At 38.7% G+C, this 24,726-nt stretch overlaps 1 protein-coding gene across 2 annotated transcripts in view; it reads right to left on the reverse strand.

The window, feature by feature from the left end:
• Positions 1–312: 312 nt before the first annotated feature.
• The window catches only part of arhgap36 (Rho GTPase activating protein 36), a 73,098-nt gene continuing 48,684 nt past the window's right edge, over positions 313–24,726 (reverse strand). For both annotated transcript variants that reach the window (XM_037535610.1, XM_017684669.1), the window contains exons 4-13: positions 17,869–18,134; positions 10,845–11,046; positions 10,417–10,472; positions 9,504–9,654; positions 8,273–8,421; positions 7,174–7,350; positions 5,662–5,750; positions 5,242–5,435; positions 4,377–4,675; positions 313–1,439 (exon numbers count right to left, since the gene is read on the reverse strand). In XM_037535610.1, coding sequence (XP_037391507.1) covers positions 1,368–1,439; positions 4,377–4,675; positions 5,242–5,435; positions 5,662–5,750; positions 7,174–7,350; positions 8,273–8,421; positions 9,504–9,654; positions 10,417–10,472; positions 10,845–11,046; positions 17,869–18,134 — 1,655 coding nt within the window. In that variant the 3' untranslated portion in view covers positions 313–1,367. The remainder of the gene's footprint in view (positions 1,440–4,376; positions 4,676–5,241; positions 5,436–5,661; positions 5,751–7,173; positions 7,351–8,272; positions 8,422–9,503; positions 9,655–10,416; positions 10,473–10,844; positions 11,047–17,868; positions 18,135–24,726) is intronic.

Raw genomic sequence — 24,726 nt, forward strand, 5'->3', positions numbered from 1 at the left:
AGGAGAGTATTTCTGACTGAAAAATTATGGCAGAGCGTAAAGATCTTGTGGTAATAAAAGCAGGATTTTTGTTTTCTTGTGTAGTTTCCAATCAGACACGGCACCAAATGTTGCATTGTTTTTGTGAATAGAGCATTATTATAAGCAACAAACTTGCATATCACACTTTCCAGTTCATGTTTGCAAGGAAACTATATTGTCCATTCTATAGAACTGGTTCAAGGTCAGAGTTGAAAACACATTTTAACTGACTTGAACTTGAGGCTAAAATCCTTTTGCGTTTAGTGTTTAATACAGACCAAATGCAGCAAATGTTTCACAGTAATGTTTTTATTCAAAGCTCATGGTGTTGTATAGATATAGACAAAGTGCTGAGAGGGTTATGCAGTATGAATAGCCATAACAATATTAATAATAATATACAGTTTTCACAAAGTTTCAGCAGTCCTCGTCTCCTTCGGCTGCAACAATTTACCTGCTAAATCAAATGGTGCATGTTCCAATAGTCTTCTGTCCTCAGACTTAAAAAAGAATGTGGTCTTGTCTGGATACTAACATAGCCTCTTAGATGTTGATAGTATGACTTCCTCTGATTTTTCCAAATTTTGGCATAATTTATTTGGTTCAGTGATTTGATGTGAAATATTGCATTACTGACTAAGATTTTATTCAGAGTGGTGGTCAATATAGACATTTGCTATTCAAAATGATCGGTGAATCTACACGTGTCTTCTGAGTATTTATACGTAACGTTGATAATGGTAAAGTAGTAAAAAGTTTTCCTTGGTATCTTTGGTGATAGTGAAAAATGCCATGAATGGATTTGAAAAAATATGAAAAAATAGTTCTAGGCCAAAACTTTATCACGCAACTATTGTAAAACCGTTTTTCAGGCATCAGGTTGTGTATTTCTGGCCATTTTGTGTGGTGACTTTTCGTGCTGCATGTATGCTTTTGAGGCATCAGGCGTCTGGTTCCTATCACCACCACTGTGAATAATTCTAAGTCTGTAAGTTTCTCTAGACCAGAGGAAAGTATGCCAAACAAATCTGAATGACGTTTACATCTCAAATATTTAACTATGTAGAAATTCTGAAAAGTCTGTGGCGTTCCCCTTTAAAGGAATACTAAACTAGCTTGGAGCCATCATGTTAGTGGAGATGGGTCAGTGTAGGTTTCAGAGAAATATTGCTCTGTTGTGGTTCATCATTGCATCACATTGTCAGCATTCGGCTTTGAGACTGTGCTGCTCCGCTCTTCCACAAAAGAGTTCTCCCAAAGTACAAAAACAAAAAAAAAAACTGTAGACGGTAGAAAAATGTCCTTGTGCTTTCTAAAAAAGAGTTCACCTTACCGTTCCTTCCCATTCAACTCTTCTCTAACTGAGAGTGGTCGATGAAGAAGTTTTGGAGAGATGGACTTCTTCTGATCATGGTTATCTGTAATGAAATAGTCATAGCAGAGTTTAAGCAAGAGCAAGAGCCTCTTTTCCGAGATCTCAATCAAATAAACACTCACTGCTAGACAAAACATTGAGATTATGCTTTTATTTGGACGTGTAGATACTGGTGCACATGTCTCTGAAGGGTATAAAATATTGAAGACCGAGCTTCAAGCAGCTGCCTTCGGCCAGAAGACCGGAGTCTTTGAAATGTTGATGAAACTAAAATTGCATTTAAATACAGGTGTCTAATTACATCCACAGGGACGACTGTTAAAGTCAGGAGAAAAAAGGAAACGGCTACAGCAAAGCGGCTGGGGCTCGATCCCGATTCAATTATGATGAGCTAATAAACGTACATTCCAAATTCACTCATATTATTATGCATGTTCAGTATGTAAATTATTTTCTTGGTGTGGATGAATTCATTAATCGGCTGCCTTTGAAATTGAATTCTCCACAGCTTTGCTATATAAATGATTTCTCAAGGCCTTATCACACTGAGTTTCACCATCATTTCTAGCCCCTTGTGTCAGGAGGATTGAGAGGAATATAACAGCAGTTGAGCTTCATATTGTGTTGGCATGCCATGAAAACTGGAGCAATAAAAATGGCACAAAATATCTTGTTGCATTACTTTAAAATTAGTAGTTTTTCTTTTTTCTTGTGTAAAGTGGCCAGTTTGGAGATACAAGGTTTTAGTATGATGGTGATTAAATGTTAACTTAAAAAATTCTTCATGGGCTCTTTAGTAAAGAAAATACTTCTATATAGAACTATGAACTCTCAAATAACCCTTTGTATGATGGAGAATGTGTTGTTAATGGTTCTATACAGAACCTGTTTGAAAAGGGTTCTATATAGCACCCAGAAGAGTTCTTCAATTAGTACAAGCTTGACATTATCACAATAGAAGAACCCTTGAGTGCTATATTGAACCCTTTTCAAAACGGTTCTATATCATCTACAACACATTCTCCATCAATCTGAGGAAACCTTTCATGATGCAAAGAACCCTTTAATCATACAAATAGTTCTTTGGTTGTTCATGGTTCTATATAGAACCATTTTCTTTACTTATGAACCCTTGAAGAACCATCTTCTTTAAGAGTGTAGGGGTGTTCTATTAAGCAGCAAACACTAAACAGTAGGGATGCACAATAATACTAGAATTGGATATCAGCAGCTAACTAAGGCGATGATGGACTATGGAGATCAAATAATTGCCTTTGATTCATTTGCAGACCTTTAATTTTAGTGCACAATTTCAATTTATTTGCTGAGTTGAAAATATGAATAAAATGTAATATTTAAGATGCGCCATAACTTCTTACACAAGACACATTTTTGTTTATTTTTCAGTTAAATAAATAAACACAGCAAATAAACAGTAATTATGCAGATGACCTGTGCAGATGTGTGTTCTCTGTAGATGATTAATTTATTTTCACTTGAAAAATCAACAAAACATTTGACCAGGGGAGCTAAAACTTTTTTGCAACTCTAAATGTTTATGTATCGCCATCAGCTGATATTTACATGAAAAATATCAGCCAACAATTCCCATATCAGTGCATCCCGACCGAACTGTACAAACATTGTAGAACAGAGGTTCACTGTCCGCACCACCTGTTTTGCTTTGTGTTTTCCCAAATCCAACACACTTTACTCATCAGCTAATTTTTAAGCCACTAATTAACTAGGTTATGCAATTAAGGCAACCTGGAGCAGGAAAGGTGCATGCAAAACATGCAGGAACAGGGGTTTCCTGGACTGGAAATTGGGAACCACAATTCTAGAACACTAGAACAATTTTAGGCTCCTTAGAGAAACCAGCTCTAAGGGAGTTACTTCAAAACAAATCTTTTCTTTTTTCACTTTTGTGATAAAACTGAAGGGAAGGCATGTATATAAAAGCTGCTCTCTGTGTGAGTACAGTAACTGGTTATGACATATTTACACTAAACAGCATCTTCATGGTGGCCAAGATTTATGACCCATGTATATCAAATACCTCAGAGAGAAATCTCCATTTAAAAGAAGATCCTTATATGAAAGAGGAATTCCACAGATTTCCCCACATTTCTGCATAATTCAGTTGTTGAGATGAACAAAGATAGTGGTGTGATATGAAATGGTTCACTGTACAGAAACCAAATGGAAACCAGGGGTCATGATGTCTAAAACAGAAATATAGCCATTTTTTTTACTATTCACAACGACCAATGAAGTCTTTTGAGTTTTTATATGTAATGTTGATAATAGTAAAATATTGGTAAATCAGAAAAGGTTTTCTTTGGGAATATTTTTCTTGTAAAGCCTTCTATGTACCACTGCACAAGAATGGATTTTTAAAATATTTTTAAACTAAAACTTTATCAAATTTTTTAAAATGACAATATCTCAGACATCAAATTCATGACCACTTTATGTAATAAAGTTCTGTGAGGGAACTTTTAAGAGCACTGAATTTTTTCTGACATCTGGTTTCTATAGAGTTTCTCTAGAACAGAGCACTTCACATCAAATCAACTTTGTTTACATCTTTATGATGTGTTATGCACGAATATTGAAAAGTCAGTACAATTCCCCTTTTACACTGTTAACACTGATTGTGGTTGTTACGTATCACTTGGCTCCTCTGGGTTTACCATTCGTCCATTGGACAATACAGTCATTCTCTGCTGGTATTTGTATTGTAGCCACGTATGATCATGCATTGTATGTCACTTCAGAACAAAAGGAGGAGGGTTAACTAACATTACAAGAAAGCACATGATATCCACAACATAGTACTTTGTTGTGAGGTGTGAGTTTTTTAAAGAGAGAGTTTTACAGTCTCTATGAAGCAGGTGAATAATTCTACAGTCCACACTTGCTATGCACACTACTCTAGCTGGTCTAGAGGTCATACTATGGTTTCAGAGCCTGACACCTTGCCAGTGAAAAAGTCCCAGAAGTTGCTTGGCTGCTTGCTGTCTTCTGAGGTGGTGGAGGAGGCGTTGGAGCCTTGTCGCACCCACACACTCCGCTCTTTAGGGCTCTGGGGCTGGGAGCCACCGTCATGCTGGCCCTCTCCTGGACAAGGTTGCCTCATGAAGCCACCTCCCTGCTCCTGCTCCTCTCGTTCATCGACCAGGAGGTGGCTGGAAGGCTGAGTGAGACTCAGCAGGTTGTGGTGGGAGTGGAACTGCCGCATCTGGGCTATAGACTTTGTTGGAGTCTCTGAAGAACCTAAACCGCCACACACACACACAAGCCAACCAGGTCAATGCTAGTGCATGGCTGTGATGTCACAACCATTTAAGACATTTACATATGACCACCCATTCAGCCTACAACAGTTTGTGTGTGGTAGTGTGGATGTACTCTACTCTAGAAGGCCGGACCCTTGTACTTGATGATTAGAGATAGGACTGAGGAACAAGGAGGAGATGGGCATGTGGTGGGGTTTGAAATAACAGGAGTTTCAGACATGGTCCTCTTTACAAACTTCATTTCATAACTACCTATTACTGCAAATAGTATGTAGAAGAGTTACTGGAATAGAAGATGTTGAGAAAACAATCAGCTGTGTATAAATTATGTAGAAAAGTAAAAATAAGAAAAAATGGAGATACATATTTTGAACAGAAATGCAATATTTCATAGCCTTCCAAAAGGTGCTGTTCATTTCAATCCAAATGCTAAAGAGCGGCTGCAAAAAACAGTGAAGGGTTATGACTGTTTTTAGGAAATAAAACCACAGAAATGTTCTATGTGTAAAACTCCAGAACTCCAGAAACAGCAGTAAGACTCACGTTTTCTGTTGGTGTTGAGGCGCAGCACATTAAAGAAAACCTCACTGCTCAGACTGCCTCTACTGGCCGAGTCCCCAAACAGAGGAGAAATAGACTCTACTGGGGACAGGTCATCACTGGACCGACCCGAGTCCAGAGATGTCTGAGTGTCCCTGCGGGCCCCAACATCTGGCTCCACCGTCACATTACTGCCACTGTCACAGGCCACAGAAGAAAAGGTTCATTAATATTATACTGAAAAAAATCTGCCTCTGTCCAGAGATAATCTGTAAACACATGCTTCTAACACACACACATCTAAGCCGCTTATCTTTCTGGGTCACAGGGGGAGCTGGAACCTATCCCAGCGGTCTCTTGGCAGAAGGCAGTAAATCATGCTTTTAATAGCAAAAAATAAGCTGAAGGGCTCCTTTAACTGACCTGAGTTTCCTGCGTAGTAGGTAGTCTATGACATCTGGGTCAGTCTGAATTAGACTCATAAGCACCTCCTGCTGGAGCTCTGCAGACACCTGCATATAAGCAGATACATGGAGTTATAAAGAATAGCAATGCTGATCCTTGATTAATTTATGTTTCTTATAATATCATAATACCAGAAACAGAATCTGTTTTATTCACCAACAACAAAATATACCATGAATCCTTCTTGGTGTAATATAATGTAAAATGTGTATATGAAAAATATGCTCAAGTTGCACAACATGGACAAATTAGCCTACTAGTACTAAAATTATATTGCCACATACTACTATTGCAAAATCTCACACGATATAATAAAATACATTGGTGAGTCAATAAAGTGGTATAAAAAGTAAAGTAGCCATCAATTTCATCTATACAATCAAATTCATGCCTGGAAGGAGTGCAAAAGTTTAACAACTGGAAAAAATGCCTGATTTGTGGTTAACTACCCAAAACGTTTAGCAGTATCACCAACAACACCAATGATAAGAATAAAAAAGATGACAGTAATACTAATGTGTGCACAAGTACATAAGTGGACGTTTTACATGTATAAATATTTTTTGTTCCATTTAAAGACATTTCACACTGTGCTTTTGTTTTATACTACCGTCATGCCCAAAAAATAAACAACACAAAACACAGCTAGTAGAGACGCATCTTGTACTCTGCAATAACACATCGTTTAAATATATTATTTTAAGGGAAATGATCAAAGTACACAATCACATTAATCTACCATCTGAAAAAGAAACAAAGCCGTTTGGTTTATTTCCCATTTTATTCTTTCCAGTCATTGTAACTATAACACGATAAAGTTTGGTCAGTAGGGGGAGCAGCGCACTCACTGCTCAAACCCAAGCTCATGAGCCACTGAACACTGACATTTTATTGGCCCCCTACTGAACCAACTGCATGAAAAATGCCATGTATCATGTAAATGATTTGTAAATTAGGTACTGGTAGACTGGTGGTTGATTTCATGTATTGGAGACATGTGCTTTCAAATATCTGCTTGTTTCCACATCATATGAAAGTTTCATTAATCAGATGTTCATCAGTCATTAAAGGCAGGCAGATTTGCACATTAAGGGCTATTGTGATTGGCTATAGGGCTCATTTGCATATTGTATCCTGTACATGTAGTGGTATTGCAAAATGCAACATTGTGATAAGAATTAAGAAAAAATGTATTATACAAAATAAACCATTTTTACAATTTTTTTTACAATTACAATTCGTATTTAAAAAAATAAACTATTCGAATTTAAAAATAACACAAAAAGTGTAACATGTATAATGCCCAGCTCTCCCTACAGCTCAAAGTAATCAGATCTGGTTGAGTTTAACTAGAAAAACAAACACTAAAATGCCATTGTTGTCTCTTGGGAAAGATTTCTGTGAGCGTGAGCTTGAACACATTTGCTATCCTGTCCTTCCCTCCTCCCTCCGTCTCTAGCCCTCTCTCACCGTGAAGAGGTGCTTGTAGTGCTGGATGAGCAGCAGGGTGACAGAGATGATGGCAGCGCTGTCCTCTATGCCCATTGCCTGTGGGCTCAGGTCCTTATCTCCTCCTCTCTCCTTCTGCAGAAGATTTGGCCCAAAGATTACAGCCAGGTTTGCTGCCGTCATCTTATTACCCGGTACCTGAACAGGCCACAGGTAAAGGGAATACACAGAGATGGAGGCAAAAAGAAGAGTTACTACACAACTCTAACACAACATAGACAAATAACAGCATATAACAGCATCTAAAATAACAGCTTCTATAAACTATGTCTTTACACCATGTGACTCACTGGCCAACGGACAGTGAGGTTTGTATTAAGAAGTGTTACTGTAACACAGCACCTATAAATGAATTCTGTACTTATGAGTCAGCTTCTAACACCAGTGTGAGACAATAATTGAAACAAAAAGCACACAAAAATGCAACTTTGTGCAAAAGTTTGGGCATCCCTGGACAAATTGTACAGAGAAAGCACTATTGCACATTTTAATGCACATTTACTGTTTACTATTTGACATATGTAGCCTGTGCAAAAGGTATGACACATTTTATATTTTACTTTTTCCAGAATGTTAAACTCAGCAAATACCTAGAAATTCTGCATGAAAAATAGCAGAAAAAGGCCACATGAACAGTGAACCAACATTTCTCTTCTGAGTTTTATATGTAATGTGGAGGATAGTAAAATAGTGGGAAATCTGAAAAATAAGTTGTACTTGGCCTCTACTTTACTTTACAACTGTACTAATGTACCTCCTCCCATAAATGTATTTAAAATAGGTTTCAGGCTAAAAGCTTATCTCACTATTACTATTGTAAAACCAATGTTTCAAATATATGCAAGATCCATTCAAGTTAAACCAATCTGAATTATTTTGTTGATATTGTAACCATTTAGTTATGCAGACATTTCAGTGGAATTCCTCTTTAATAATAAATACAGTTTGTTGTAAATGTGTACTAGCAGAGACAAATGTAGTAACGCTGGCCGAGTTTTATAAAACAGCTTGAGCATGAGGCAGTGCCAGAGTGAGGAGAGTGTAGGTCAGGGTGAGTTACCTCCTGCTGGTCAGGGCCACTGGAGTCATGAGCGTGCTCCTGGACTGTGTGCAGTAAACTCAGCAGTCTGAACAGTGTGTCACAGTTACATGGAGGCAACAGATACAACAGCTGCTGCAAATACATCAACTGATCAGCTCCCCGCAAATCTGTAACACACACACAGTGGGTTCATACTTAAGATCGACACCCTACCCTTCAAGTGCTGAATCACTGTTCTCAATAAAATAAAATATAAAAATATTGGGGCAGTTGGGGCTGGAGGTTAGGGGACCAGCCTCGTGACTGGAAGGTTGCTGGTTCGATCCCCAGAGCCGACAGCACATGACTGAGGTATCCTTGAGCAAGACACCTAACCCCCAACTGCTCCCTGGGCGCTGTGAATTGGGTTGCACACCGCTCTGGGCAAGTGGGCTCACTAGTGTGTATGTGGTGTTTCACTTCACGGATGGGTTAAATGCGGAGGTGAAATTTCCCCGTTGTGTGACTAATAAAGGTCACTTAATCTTAAAACCAATTTGTTAGCAGATACGTCTTTTAAATGATTTTAATATGCTAATCCTATGCTACATCACTGATTTTAAATAATCGGTAAGCAGCCATAAAAACATTCAGAGATCCAGACCAATGAACAGAGCTGTAGGTGATTCTAAAATGACAGAGAAAACATACATTTACATTCAATATTAACATAGAATGCCCCATATTTGGACAATGGTGACAAATGTCAATGCAGAGAGATAATTACATTATTTATTATTATTTTTTAAATTTTATTGTTTATTTAGTAATGCAAAATTTTAATTTTATTTAGTAATGCATTTTTTATAATATGTACCTACATTGTATAAGTCATTAGTGTATATAACAGTGTATAAGCCACTATTGCATACAGCTGAATGCAAAAGTTTGAACACCCCTAATCAGACTTTCTAATCAACATAAATATGGCAATTTTTTTATTGTAGCATGTTGGGAAAAAGAATGTAAAATATAAAATGCTTTGCATAGGCAACATTTTATGTAGTTATTTTTTTACATGTTAAATTCAGCAAACAGTAATTGTGCATTAAAAAGTACAGACGTTTGTTCTCTGTAGAGTAAAATCAATAAATCATGTCATTTGACCAGGGGGTCCAAATTTTTGTATGTGTGTATAACATTATATAAGCCAATAATATACAAATATCTACATTGTTTTGCATCTGAATGTGGCTGTGTGTATGCGTACGGTTAACATGCAGGAAGGCACAGTAGAGTTCTCGGGGAAGCAGGGGATCAGGCATGTCCCTCAGGAACTCCTTAAGCAGAGCTGCCACGTCATGAACACTGTGCTCCTCGTCCAGCAAAACATCTGTCCCACTGTCAAAGTCCTCACGCAGCTGACACGGACATGACGGATGTGACATATATTTAAACAAACAGACACATTCACACAAATGAACACATCAACAATCTTTCATCACAGGTGCAGGTAGACACTGTCATACGGTATCATAATAAGAGGAGAGACAAGCCTGTACTTCAAAAGCTGTTACTGAGGAAAGGAAATAGACAAATAAGAGGAAAATTTGCAACTCAAATACTCAATACTACTATTACTGTAGAACAATGGCCTGACCACCCAAAAGTCTCAGACCTGAACAGACCTGAGTGTGTGTATGACCAAGTTTTAGGGTCTGGAAAAATATCCCTGCCGATTTATTTGAAAATCTGAAAGCAAGTCTCCTGAAAAGAATGGAGGCTGTGATAAAGGGAAATTTGACATATTTCATTGTTGAGGATTCTGCGTAATTTTCTGTAAATATAGGTTTTCTGCTTTTTGCTGACTGAAAAATGAATAAATTGTACTGAAGGGGGGTTTCTGACCTTCACAAAGTGCTCTACATATAATTAGAACAAACACTCCATCTCTTATGAGTACATGTGGGCAAGCAAGGGTCAGTTTCCCACACATATACACATCAGCGCCATTCAGTGACAAGCACTAAGGTCAACATCTTAGAAAATGCACTTAGCACAGGACACTAAAAGGTTTCAACCAGAATACTGGAGATGTCAGAGATGGAACAACTGATCTGTTGCAGAAAACAAAGTGCTTTACCCTGCGCTGACAAGAGAGGGCAGTGTAAGATCACACTCACTTGGCGCACTCTCTTTTTGGAGCTGCCCACTCGGAAAATCCCCACCGTCTGCAGCCCTGGAGAACGAAGGCAAAGACGAAGAAATGTGTTGTTTCAGAATCTGCCGATGCTCGCCTCATTTTGTCCTCACTCAGACTTTAAGTACTGAGTCATTACATTACTGAACACATTACATTACATACTGTACACTCATACTACAGCAGCCCTACTGATATATGAAGCATTAAAAGTTATTTAGTCTAAAATTCAAGTCAGTTAAAAGTGTTTTGCATGCTTTGAACCAGTTCGGCAGGATGATCCATACAGAACTTGTGGTTATATAAAACATGCCCTCATTTTTCCAGGTCTAAAACTTTTAAATCACTGAAGTTTAATCACATGAATTTAAAAGCATCTCCTTTTCTGTGTGAATTTGCAGCAGGGCTGACCGTAGGTGAGGATGTGTTGGCAGCAGCGCTCCATGACCCGGGGCACCTGTCTGTAGATGGGGTTCAGACTCAATTTGCCCTGCGTCCGGCCTGTCGATGTCTTCTTGATGTCCAGCTCATTAGGATGAGAGAGCTGCAGAGCCTCCAGCAGCCTGGACTGACTCTCGACCAAGTCAGAGATAGAGTCCACCGACATGCCACCCTAGAGTGAGTGAGAGCGAGAGAGAGAGAGAAAGAGAGAGAGAGAGAGAGAGAGAGAGAGAGAGAGAGAGAGAGAGAGAGAGATAGATTTACATTTTCATGATGAGGGTCATCATAGCATTTTGAGCCCTGGATTGTTCCACTGCAGAAAAAATCTTGACAAGTGAAATTTAGATAATATTGAAATAATAATATTGCTTTGAAAAATAATATTTAACACAAGCTAAAGTTGTCTGCCAATGGAAATTACCTAAGGAAATTTTTTATAGCACTCAAGACTGATAACCTCACCATCATTTATTTCCAGAAGTTACACTGCAAAGTTGGAAAAAGACTATAATATAATAATATTTAATAATATATTTAGGCTATATATTATTTACTGTTATATGTTACAAAATAGAATATATAATACTATTTATTAATATATTTCACGTATGATGAATGATAATGCAACTTGATGTGTCCAGGTTTTGATCTTGACTCAGACTCTCCTCAATTAATCATGACTACAACACTAGATCCTTCTTTCTTTCTCAAGCTCAACCTGTAGTGTCTACAGAGCTAATAAGTTTCTGCTTGTGGTCACGAGACCCTCACTTTGTCCAGTGAGAGCCAGTAATTCCTTCTAGTTTAGCACTACGAATCACAGATTTTACCCTGTAAGTGGCTGGCTCAGTGAAAGGCAATGGAAAATACATTAGCATGCAATTACAGTAAATCCTTTTTTAGTCACACAAAATGTTCATACGCCGGAATGTAAACACGTTTTCATTAGAGCTCTTCAGCTGTCATGTCAGCCATCCAGTGAGTCATTATTTCTACAATCTGTCCTTTCTCTTCTCTCTTGTTCACAGGCCTAGGTTTGGACAGAGTGATTTTGCTGGCAGGATGGGCGTTTATGGATGCCTCCTCACTGGGCAGCAGCCACCCAGGGAGAGGTAGTCTCCAGTCATGCTGAGCTGGGGCAACATAGTAACCTGAGCTGTTTGATCCACACAGGACCTACCGCTGCCACCCTCTAGTCTGGTCAGCACTATTTCCTATACCTTTATGACACTGATTAGGTGTCTCGAAAGATTGATACTGAAAAGTTAAATAGACAGAAGTAATTTACATCTATACCACATCACCAACTGTACGACTGTGTCTCATTTTCATTAGACAAATTCTTTAAGTTGCAGTATTATACAAATATCGGAGACCACCATTTGTTTGATGTCCAGTCAAAACAGCCAGAAAAAAAAGACAGCTAAATTTAATATTATTTTTTATTATTTATTGTATTCATCCTTGTATAACAGCTTCCATTTCTAAGAGGAACCTTTCATTCAACTCTTCAAAAATGGCAGAAAAAAGATTTTTACATCTCCAAAGTTCAGTCTTAGAAGTTGGTCACATTTTCTAATTCTCACAATCCAAGCAATCCCAAACACACTCATTGATGGTGAGGTCTGGACTCTGGGGTGGTCAGTCTATTGTTCCAACAACACCAGCAGCTTTCATTTGGTTTGCAAATGTTCTTTTTTTGGTCTATTTTCTTTGTTCAGTATAGGCTTCTTGACAGCTACACATCTTTTCACAGTCATAGAACTGAGTTATCTTCTCACAGTGGAATGATGGATAGAAACATCTGTGGATTTTTCAGATCTGAAGCTTGATTTTCTCCTCTCTCTCACAGATGAAAGCTTTAAGTACTGTTTATCTGATGACAGTTTTGGTGTCTACCAGGTCTTGCATGTTTGTCCTAATTTCTCTTTATTTTTTTAATCATGTTTTTGAAGTCCAGTTTTGGAAACGAGTGTTTTCCTTTGACTCTCCCCTTTCTTACATATTGTATTAATTTATTGTCTGATCAGAAAGACAGACCCTAAACAAATAACTTGAATTTAATGGCAATTTTTGACTTGAAATTAAATAAATGAAAAGTGGTCTTTGGCTTTTGCACAGTACTATAGATGTTCTGATTTATGAATGAGAGGTATGCAGAATCACTTTGACATTAACTTACTAAAACGAGTCCAAAGTGGAGCGTACCATGTTTTGTTTTTGCATTTTCTTCAAGTATGAAGGTCATTAACATGGCCTAAAGTGTAAGAGCCCATGTGGGTTGGTTGTCACACGTGACTAGTTCCACCACAGAGACAGGAACATACACACTGCCAGGAATGCTTCTGTCTGGTTTGTCTACCTGTGGTCCTTCCCCAACTGTAGAGCTTATAAGACATCAGTACCTTCACTTTAAAAACTGAGCGCACCAAGAGTGCACCAGCCCTGTGTTATGTGACACCAACCTTGCTGTGGACTGCTCATTGGAATCCCCCAGTGAATTTCACTGAGCGAGTGGGATGTTTTATATTTGCATAAGGACTGATATTTATTTTGATTGTTATCATCCTAAAAAAATAATAGAGCAATCCTAATCCTGGACCAAATAACATGGTGACATTTTTCTCCCTTGGGTTTCTTGTTTCATGTAGCCCGAGGCACTAGAGAGAATGCGGAAGGTTAAATTTCGGTTAACTAAGCGGAATAGTCATGCCACAGATTCCAGGAAAGACAACATCAATTTCCAGAACAGTGTAATGCTAGGAACAGCAAATATGTGCCACACAAATGACCAAGATCCTACAGGGAAAGAAACATGAAGAAAGAAACTTACAGGACAAAAGTGTGAGATGATTATTTATAAGTAATAAGGAATCAAACAAAGGAAAATTTGCACAATTTATCTGTACGTTCTAAAAAATTAAGATTCCAAAGTTGTTCTTGTCTTGGTTGAGTTTGAATATACAGTTGTAGGAAAGAACCACGATACATAAAGTGGAGGTTCTTAAAACTTCAAAAAGGTTCTACATACTCAAATCTGAAGCTCCTCCTCCTTCCTATCAAAAATCCAAAAAATTTCCATCTCTACCTTCTGTTTTCGTCACGCCTCCTCCCTATTCTTCTGTATTACCTCTGTTCATCAAGGAACATCCGGGCCTAGTTGAAAGCAGAATCTGTCCAGATCTCCAGCCTATGTTGAAGACATGGTCTGAATTCACAAATGACTTAAGCTGAATGAGGAGAGTTAGAGCAGGAAAACCAGCATTACTGCAGGACAGAGACAAACTGATCTACAGCTTTGCTCCAAAAAATCTTTTTTGCATCTTTATCTCACATTACAAAGACAATAACATCAGTATTATCTTAACTCTCTGACTAACTCATTTATACGTAATAATATGAATATTATATATCATGTTCCTGTTCCTGAGTGTAACTGAGTGTCATTCTGCTTGAAATATACACTGCTCAAAAAAATAAAGGGAACACTTAAACAACACAATATAACTCCAAGTAAATCAAACTTCTGTGAAATCAAACTGTCCACTTAGGAAGCAACACTGATTGACAATCAATTTCACAGCTGTTGTGCAAATGGAATAGACAACAGGTGGAAATTATTGGCAATAAGCAAGACACACTCAATAAAGGAGTGGTTCTGCAGGTGGGTGACCACAGACCACTTCTCAGTACCTTTCTGCTTTCTGGCTGATGTTTTGGTCACTTTTGAATGTTGGTGGTGCTTTCACACTCGTGGTAGCATGAGACGGACTCTACAACCCACACAAGTGGCTCAGGTAGTGCAGCTCATCCAGGATGGCACATCAATGCGAGCTGTGGCAAGAAGGTTTGCTGTGTCTGTCAGCGTAGTGTCCAGAGGCTGGAGGCGCTACCAGGAGACAGGCCAGTACACCAGGAGACGTGGAGGAGCAGCAGTAATGTTGTGGGGTGGCATTTCTTTGGAGGGCCACACAGCCCTCCCTGTGCTTGCCAGAGGTAGCCTGACTGCCATTAGGTACCGAGATGAGATCCTCAGACTCATTGTGAGACCATATGCTGGTGCGGTTGGCCCTGGGTTCCTCCTAATGCAGGGCAATGCTAGACCTCATGTGGCTGGAGTGTATCAGCAGTTCCTGCAAGATGAAAGCATTGAAGCTATGGACTGGCCCGCCCGTTCCCCAGACCTGAATCCAATTGAACACATCTGGTACATCATGTCTCGCTCCATCCACCAACGCCACGTTGCACCACAGACTGTCCAGGAGTTGGTGGATGCTTTAGTCCAGGTCTGGGAGGAGATCCCTCAGGAGACCATCCGCCACCTCATCAGGAGCATGCCCAGGCGTTGTAGGGAGGTCATACAGGCACGTGGAGGCCACACACAATACTGAGCCTCATTTTGACTTGTTTTAAGGACATCACATCAAAGTTGGATCAGCCTGTTGTGTGTTTTTCCACTTTAATTTTGTGTGTGACTCCAAATCCAGGCCTCCATTGGTAAATAAATTTGATTTCCATTGATGATTTTTGTGCGATTTTGTTGTCAGCACATTCAACTTTGTACAGAACAAAGTATTTAATGAGAATATTTCATTCATTCAGATCTAGGATGTGTTATTTCAGTGTTCCCTTTATTTTTTTGAGCAGTGTATTTCTGCAGTTGCTGTCTGTAGCTACAGGGGCGCTGGATCAGCTTTCTGCTTTGCTGGATAGGAAGGAGAAGCTCTCTACCCTTTTAAATAATCAAGTCTAGACTTAATAAAACAAACACAGATAAGGGAAAACCCTGGTCCTGCGCTACAAGCTTAACCCCGGTGCCTTAAACAGCACTACACACAACATTACCACCCACAACAGCCTTTCCAAAAACAAGCGCACATGCACACACACATAAACAAGTTTACACAAAAGCTTATGTCCACAGAGTCAAAAACTCATCTCAAACAAACACAAACGCTGTTATTTAGACACGAACCTGCATGCACCCCTGTAAAATTCTTGTCAGCTAGATTCTACCCTCCTTCATCTCTGTGTATCCTGAAAGCTTTGTGTTCAGATCTTCAACATTCCAGAGAATGAAAGGATTATGGCCTAAACCCCTCACCTTTCACAGCAGAACTGTCTGTGCTAGTGTCAAAAAGCTCTGTTACATAGTTGTAATCTCTCTCTCTGTATGTTGTAAGCTTTTTGGTTTGGTTCAGTGTTCATTATTAATGTGCTCAAACAACAGGCACCCAAAACCTGTGCAGTTGGTCCTTTAAGGCTGCACCTGAAAAACCAGTCAACTCATTTACAGCACAAGGCATACTGGAGTACGGACTGTGGAACATATTTTTGGGGATGTGGTCAGGCATCAGCACTTATGTGTCAAGCATCTCTGTTTACATTCAACACAATGGCTACAATAATAAATATACTGTGCAAAAGTTTTAGGCAGCCAAGAAAAACATATTGATCTCAGCAGTATGTCTGTTATTGCCTGTAAAAAACCTACATAATGTTAGAATAAATAAATACAGAAAACCATAACAAAGTTACTGATATCATGTTTATATGAACAGTTAGAAAAACACATTTTGTATCCTGACTTCTCTGTGCACTCAGCCTTCGCATGGATTTGTTAAATTCCATCACCTGATTTAATTTCATGAAGACCTGATCAACTAGAGCAGGTATCGCATGTTAATGGTAAAATCATGGGTGTCTTCAGGCAGAGATTTAGAAGTGGTTATACTAACACACTGACAGATAGAAAATCACTATGCACTGATAATTGCTTATGTATATAAATAAAAATGCTTCCTGTACAGATTTGAATATATCAATGTATAAAGTTTAAGTGGAAAATTACAGTCATCTCTCCTTTAATTTGCTGTTTACTGAGAGTGCTATTGTTATTACTTTAATTCTAAATACAGATGATTACTGTATTTGAGCTGTTTCTTTCCCCTGCACCCCTGTATTTCTAATGCACTGTATGATTTCGTTTTTATAACTTAACCCTTGTGTGGTTAATGTTTTTGTTACTCAGTGGTCTGGTGGACCTACCACATTATTGAGTTTTAAACCAATACAGCCATTACAATTCAGGTAAAAAATACCAGATGTTTAAAATATCACAAGTGACCAATCCACTCTCACACAGACACACACACACACACACACACACACACACACACACACACACACACACATACACACACACATACACACATATACACTCACAGCAGGCTATGTAAGAGAAGAACAGAATATAGGGACACAGCACCTCCACATTTTTGTCCACCACAGGTTCACCACAAAAACAGTGTGAAGTTATTGAAAATGTGTTATTTTACATGTTCTTCACAGAAAATGAGCAAAGGCCGAGGAATCTGAGGTTGAAATAATAATAAATCACATCATAGGTAGAATATCAAAATATATAACACCATGAAATGTGTTATATATATTGGGGCAGGATGTTAGCATGTCATAACACAAACACTCAATGAAATGAGCTATAGATAAACAAATAAAGGCAAATGAACAAAAACCTTTAAAACTTGGAGGAATGATGGGAAGCTTCACACCCTCACTACTATATTCAGAGACAGGCTACTCAAGACTGCACAAATTACTGAGCACTTTCCTAATATACTTTGCATATAACTGTTTAATGACACCTGATCTGTTTTTCCTAGAATGCACCATTAGGGAGATTTTATTCAATGACCTGTTGGTAAAAATTCTTTAGCCTATATTAACCCTAAAGGTCCATATATGGGTCCACACTTTAATTCTTCATTCTCATATCTACATACCATACATATTAGTTTCATAGCCGTAAGTGAAAAATGAACTTTAAGAATATAACTTGAATAATAAGTCGGGACTTTAAAGCATGAATTAAAAAGAAAAGCATTGTATTATACATCAGACTGAGCAAAGCATATTGTCGGGTTGCTGTAGCTCTCCAAGCAGCAGAGAGTTGAACAGTAGTGTAGGCTCTTACCCGTCTGTGACTGCGTGAGCTGTTGTCCAGGAAGGTGGGGGAGAGGGGCTTGTTATGGAGCTCCAGTACTGATGAGGATGAGGCACCAGGAGCCGTGGCTGTTCTGCCGTTCTGTTGACATTTCTCTGCCCTGAAGCGCATAACACTGGCCTCCAGCTCCAGACAGTCCCTGCGGCTCTCCTTCAGAGCATCCTGTCGCTGCTTAAAGGCGCGGTCATTGGCGATCACCTGGGACAGAGGGATCCCAAATGCCTTGGAGGCTGTTTCTATAGACAGGAAAGAAGAGAGACACTTGTGTCATAGTGTAGCAGACACATTTAATCCTTTTAATTATACTATATTATTCTCTGATCCAGCTTTATTATGCTTTGTTATCTCCATATTATCAACATTACAATACTTTATTACCAACAATACTGTATCAGAGAAGTTCCCTTTATGGGTAATCAACTTCATCATAGCATCTGAGTTATGCTTTAATTACAGTGTTGTAAAACAATTTATTTATATTCTGTACTTGGCAACATCAGTGATTTAATTTTGTATCATCTCAGTGTTGTAGTCTGAGAAGGAACAAATGCTATTGTGAGGTTTCAGTCTGAGTCAGGATCTCCTCCCAGAAGGGAATATTTGATACACAGCAAGAACCAAAGCAAACAAATTTTGGGACAGAAAAACAGCTGCTGGCAGCACTGGACCATGTAAATATATAAATAATTGCTTTGTTGCAAAGAATCATGAATTTATGGTCCCTGTACATGGTGCACTTTTCATATTTATAGCAGTCTTGGTGGATGTGGTCTCACTGACTGATATGAACAAGTGCATTTATCTTTCATGCTCATTCTGCAGGAAGGGAGTATATGAAACAAGTCAGTCAAACACAAGTCATTTATACACCAACATGACATTTACAGCAGCATTTTTACCAGCTCATATCAAAATTCTGTTCATATACAACAGCTCACCATATACAGTACTGTGACAAAGTCAGAGATCCCTCTTTATTTATTTCATTTCAGCTTTAGAAAAAAGCAGAAAACATACAACTTTACAGAAAATTACACAAAAGCCTCCAACACTGAATATAATATTAAATCAATCAGTGTTTAATTTGTCCACTCTTTTGTGCACTATACTGCCACTTTAACCCTTCCATTCTCACAGTCTTAAAACTAACCAGTTACTGCGGTGTCCTCCCAACAAAAGCTGCTTCCAAAGATTAACTGACATTGTGTTCCCCTTCAGACACTGACATTCACATAAGCAACTAAACAAGATCACTTCAGCTGCCTTGCACATTTCTTTCACATGTGCATCTACAATGGCTACAGGAAATATTTCTTAGGAGGTTAGATAGAAGATAATCCACTTCCATAAAGAAGAGAAAAGTCAAAGGGAAATTAGTCACATGTTTCCCAGAACTGGACTTTTCTAAATCATTAAAACATCTGTTATCCCACTGAAGATTAAAAGACTCATTAGCCCACTGAAGCTGTCACCATCAGATAAAAAAGTACTTCAAGTTTTCAACTTTAACAGAAGAGGAAAACAATACTTGATCAATCAAAGCTCCACTCTTGCTTCAGATCTGATGTTTCTGTGCGCCCTTCTCGTGTGAGAAAACTCAACACTGTGGGTCTGAAAGTATGTGCAGCTGTCAAGAAGCTCTTAAGGAAACTGAGAAAAGGAAACAGACACAGAGGACAAAAACTTGCCACTAGAATACTGAAATTGGAGTAAGGTTTTATGTACTGACATCTTTCAATGTCAGATCTATGTAAAGGGGACAGAAAGCAGTATTTACACTGCAGAAGCAATAAAAGACTCTCAAACTATGTCTACAGCAATTAGCCGAGCATGGTGGAGGACCACTCTGGGTTTTGGTTTGTACCTGCATGAATAACATACATCATGCAAAGAAAATTGATAAGAAATTCAATCTACACTAGAACAACCCCAAGCAAAGTGCTGAGAAAATCTGGATGTACTTATCAAACAAAGGTGCTGCTGGTCCAGGACCTCAACATTATTAATGTGTTTGGAGGTGTTTACACAAACATGGAAAAACACCCCCGGAGATTTCTTTGAAAAGCCAAAAGCAGAGAGGAAGAATGGAAGTATCAACTATACTTAACGGCTGATAGTATGGAAATGAAATAAACACATTTCTTTTGTATTTTTTTCATGTGGAAATGTGGCACACATCTAAACCAAGTATTTTTACTACTTTTACTTTACTTAACTTTTAAAAAAAAGTTTTTTTACATTACTTTTCAGTGCAAGACCCCACTCATGGTACAGTCATATGCAAAAGTGTGGGCACCTAATTTTACGTGAAAATTAGTTAAAACATCATCTACTGAGGACACACTTCTGTACAATTAAAGATACAGATACTGTTTAATGAAAAAAAAAAACATAAAATGTGGCCTGTGCAAACGATATGGCATATTTTATATTTTATGTTTGTTTCCAATATGTTAAACTCAGCAAATAAACAGGAATTGTGCTCAAAAATTTAAGTGGAGAATGTGTTAACTTATTTTCACTGGAAACCAATAAAACATGGCAATTGACCATGGCAAGTCTTATTTTTGAGGATTATTTTTATTAATGACCAACTACAGTGCTCTCGGTTAATCCAAAATGTTAATAAACCTCAAACATGAATGTTTAAGAAAGTAAAAGTGAAGGTTTGGCTTCCTAAGGAGAATATCTATATATGTGCACATTTATTGGGCAACTATAATGGTGCAGAATTATTATGCAGCTATATGAAAAACACACATTTTCCCATCTCACTTTTTTATTTTCATCTGTTCAAGTGAGAATTATAAACAAACAACTCAAAACTTTCCAATGAACATTTCTGAGAAATAAAAAAAAAAATTAGTGACCAGTATAGCCACCCTTCTTTTCAATAACAGTGATAAGCCTTCCATTCATGGAGTCCGTCAGTTTCTTGATCTGTTGATGATCAACGTTTTTTGTGCAGCAGCAACCACAGCCTCCCAGACCCTGTTCAGAGAGGTGTACTGTTTTCCTTCACTGTAAATCTCCCGTTTAAGAATTCCCCACAAGTTCTCAGTTGGGTTCAGGTCAGGTGAGGAAGGGGGCCATGTCATAATTTTTCATCTTTAATGCCTTTACTGGCGAGCCATGCAGAGGAGTACTTGGATGCATGTGATGGAGCATGTCCTGCATAAAAATCATTGTCTTTTTGAAAGATGCAGATTCTTCCTGTACAACTGCTTAAAGAAAGTGTCTTCTAAAAACTGGCTGTAGGCTTGGGAGTTGATTTTGAGCCCACCTTTAACCCGAAAAGATCCAACCAGCTCATCTTTAATAATACCAGCCCATACCAGTACCCCACCTCCACCTTGCTGGCGTCTGACTCGAAGTGGAGCTCTGTCCCGTTACTGATCCAGCCACGGGCCATCCATCTGGTCCGTCAAGGGTCACTCTCATTTCATCAGTCCATAAAACCTTTGAAAAATCTGTCTTCAGATTCTTCTTGGACCAGTCTAGACGCTTCAGCTTATGTGTCTTGTTCAGTGGTGGTCAGGTTTCAGCCTTCCTTACCTTGGCCATGTCTCTGAGCGCTGAACATCTTGTACTTCTTGATACTCCAGCTAGGTTGCAGTTCTGGAATATGACAGAACTGGAAGATAATGGGTTCCTGATAGCTTCACGCTTGATTCTTCTCAAATCCTTGGCAGTTAATTTGCGTCTTTTTTTCTCAGCACGTTTCTTGTGACCCTGTTGACTATGTGCAACAAAACATTTAATGGTTCTGTGATCACGCCCCAATATCTTAGCAATTTCAAGAGTTCTGCATCCCTCTGAGAGACTTTTGGTCATTTTTAACTTTTCAGAGTCAGTTCAATCTCTTTTTGGCCCATTTTGCCTAAAGAAAAAAGCTGCCTAATAATTATGCACACCTTGATATAGGGTGTTGACCTCCTTAGGCCACACCCTCCCTCTTTACACAGATACACATCACGTGCTATGCTTAAATCCATTAAGCATTCAAGTTTATCCAGCTTGGAGTTAGAAAATATGCCTAAAAATGATAATATGGTCAAAATACTCACTTGCCTAATAATTGTGCACACAGTGTATTCTTATAAAGCTCATGTGTAATGAGGTGTGCCCTGTTTTTAACTTTTGAATGCCACATATGATATCCAACTCCTCTATCCCACGTCACACTAGAGAGGCCCATCTCCTCTGCACTCATTTCCTAGGCCAAACAGGAAAGTGTTTCATCTTTCTCAGTGTGTGGAACCAGAGATACCACTAGTCTTTACACAAAGATTTTGGTCCACCCAATGCCCACAATGACCTTACTAAGTTCAATAAAGGACATGCTGTATGCGCTTTCTGTTTTCTTACTAACCTTTTAACATCTGCCTCAAACCAGCTTACAGCAAGGCTGCATCTGCCTCACACAGTGCATTGTTAACAAAACACTCTTTTGGGTTACTGTCGAAGGTCTAGTTCAGTTAATTAACACTTCATTTAGTAATCAGGTGTGCTGGTGTTGGAATTAAACAAATCTAACAATGTAGCATCATCTCAGAAGACATCAATCAGTTCTTAAAAAAAAAGAAATTCCTCTTACTTTTCAATGTAATAATATTACTTTGCATTACTTTAAATGTTTTTTTTTTACCTAGATAGTTTTAAAGGGCACATATTCTACTTTTTCCTTTTATACCTGGTACCCAGTTATGACAACTGGGTAGGTTTATGTACCAAAAGCAAGTCATAATTAATTTTTATATGACCATTATCTAACATCTCTTTACCCTTTAGAACTAAACAAGCTGTTTTTGTTACTGTGCCTGAGTAAAAGGTCTTACTTAAGATCGGTTGCCCTGTATTGTGCCTCACTCAAAAAATTGATTGAAACACTCCGTATAACTTCGAAATGAATGGCTGGAGCTAAACTGCTGCAGCCTGAGCACAAGTTATGCAAATGGTCTGGTTTTCATCACATTACAAAGGAAATGAATTCCAAATGGGCTGAGATTTGAGCATAAACATATATGGACTGTCTGGACTAGGGATGTTTGTTATAGTTTCAAAAACCTTTGGCTTTTGAACACTCCTCACATTATTACACAGAGAGGGAGGCAGGTTCAAAACTTAATTGTATTACTTGGCCCAACCCGCACCAAGATATTCCAAACCTAGCAGCCCTGTCAAGATAACTGGCGGCACCTTTACCACTAGACTCTTGGAAACTGCCATCATAAGTGCAGCAGTCCTGCGTCAGTGTTTAACTGTGTTTGCTCTTCTCTAGGTAAGCCTCTTAAAGTTCAGCGTAATTCAGAGTAAACTTCACTTTAATCTCAGATGTTTTAGTAACAGAAAACTGGCCAATACTATTTGAGACATTACTGACATCTCATATATTTAGCAGCAGTGAAAGATATTACACTTTAAATGATTATAGACTTTTTGTGTGCCTTGTCCTTATGGGTCTTCATTACTGAAACAGTAACACTACTTACCTAACACTACTGTATCTGATCCAGCCAATCAAGGACTTCTGTAGAAGTAAATGAGCTGATTTAGGTGTGGCAGATTGTTGTTGGAAATAGATTCAACAGGAAAATATATCTCCAGGACCAGGGTTGGTGACCACTGGCTTAGTACATTGCAGAGTGCCCCAAGGGGCTAGTTAAAGAAAGAAATAAGGCTGTAACTTTGATATAATATAAAAATCAAAAACCTGAAAATGCAAAATAGTGGATTAAAATTTAAAACTGCATTGCCAATTCACCCCTCTGTCTTTTCTGGGGGGGGTCTCTTATTTAATATCTTTCGTGGAATCCATGGTGAATATTACAATCATTTTCAATATCAGCTGTGGACCATCAGCATGATGTCTAGTGCAAATGAAAAATGTAGATTGTGCTGCAGGCAATGCAAGAAGAAAAAGAAGTACAACAAGCAGCCTAAAGGCTAGACACTAATGTCTTCCCCCTCAAAAACAAACTGGTGTGTTTTCACAAGTTATCACATACTACTACACACACCCATGCTCAATAAAATGCTGAAAATCTAATGTACTTGCAAACACTCAAAATACAGGTTGCATATATTGCAATTAGATCTTTTCCCTCAAAATCACTTCACCCTACCTCCGTCATATCAAAACAAATCAAACCTTAAAATATGTGTACTCTTACACTCCTGAAAACATGGCAAAATTAAATTCACTCAATGGAATTCATTCCCTGAATGAGTTTCTCCTGAAAGCATCAGCTTTGCCTCATGCCTCACTGTAAATAAACCAAGCTCACATTCTGAGGATTCTGCCATTGAAAGATCAGCAGGGCTAAACTAGAGCAGGATTAAACAGTACCTGTGGCTGGCATGCCTCCTATAGCACGCCTACTGCACATATCCTCTCCTCCCTCCTTCCCTCGCTATATCTCTTTTTCTCGCTGTCCATCTAAAGCAGTCTCGTGGGGTTAAAGGCTCTCCGGCAGGTCATGCTAGTCTGGCTCACTGGCTGCGGGCCTACCAATAATCTGGAAGGATAGGGGGATTAACTCTTCTTTAGACGCATTCTGTCTTTCTTCCTCCATCCAAGAGTCCTTCTGTCACTCCATCCAGCTCTCCCCCACCCAACCCCCTCCAGTGTTGGGATCCAAGGCTGGTAACACGTGCAGGGCCCAGCTGCCAGACTCAGGTGGCAGGTCACAGGCAATTGGAGCGAAGCCAGAGACCTGCACTGGCACTGAGTTAACTGTTTTACGGCAGGTCTAGGATCAGTTATAGTCTATTATGCTTTGAAAAGTTAAAAAAAAACTTTGCTTATAATATCGGCATTGGCTATTT

The sequence above is a fragment of the Pygocentrus nattereri genome, chromosome 2 (assembly GCF_015220715.1).
Source record: "Pygocentrus nattereri isolate fPygNat1 chromosome 2, fPygNat1.pri, whole genome shotgun sequence".
Classification (NCBI taxonomy): Eukaryota; Metazoa; Chordata; class Actinopteri; order Characiformes; family Serrasalmidae; genus Pygocentrus; species Pygocentrus nattereri.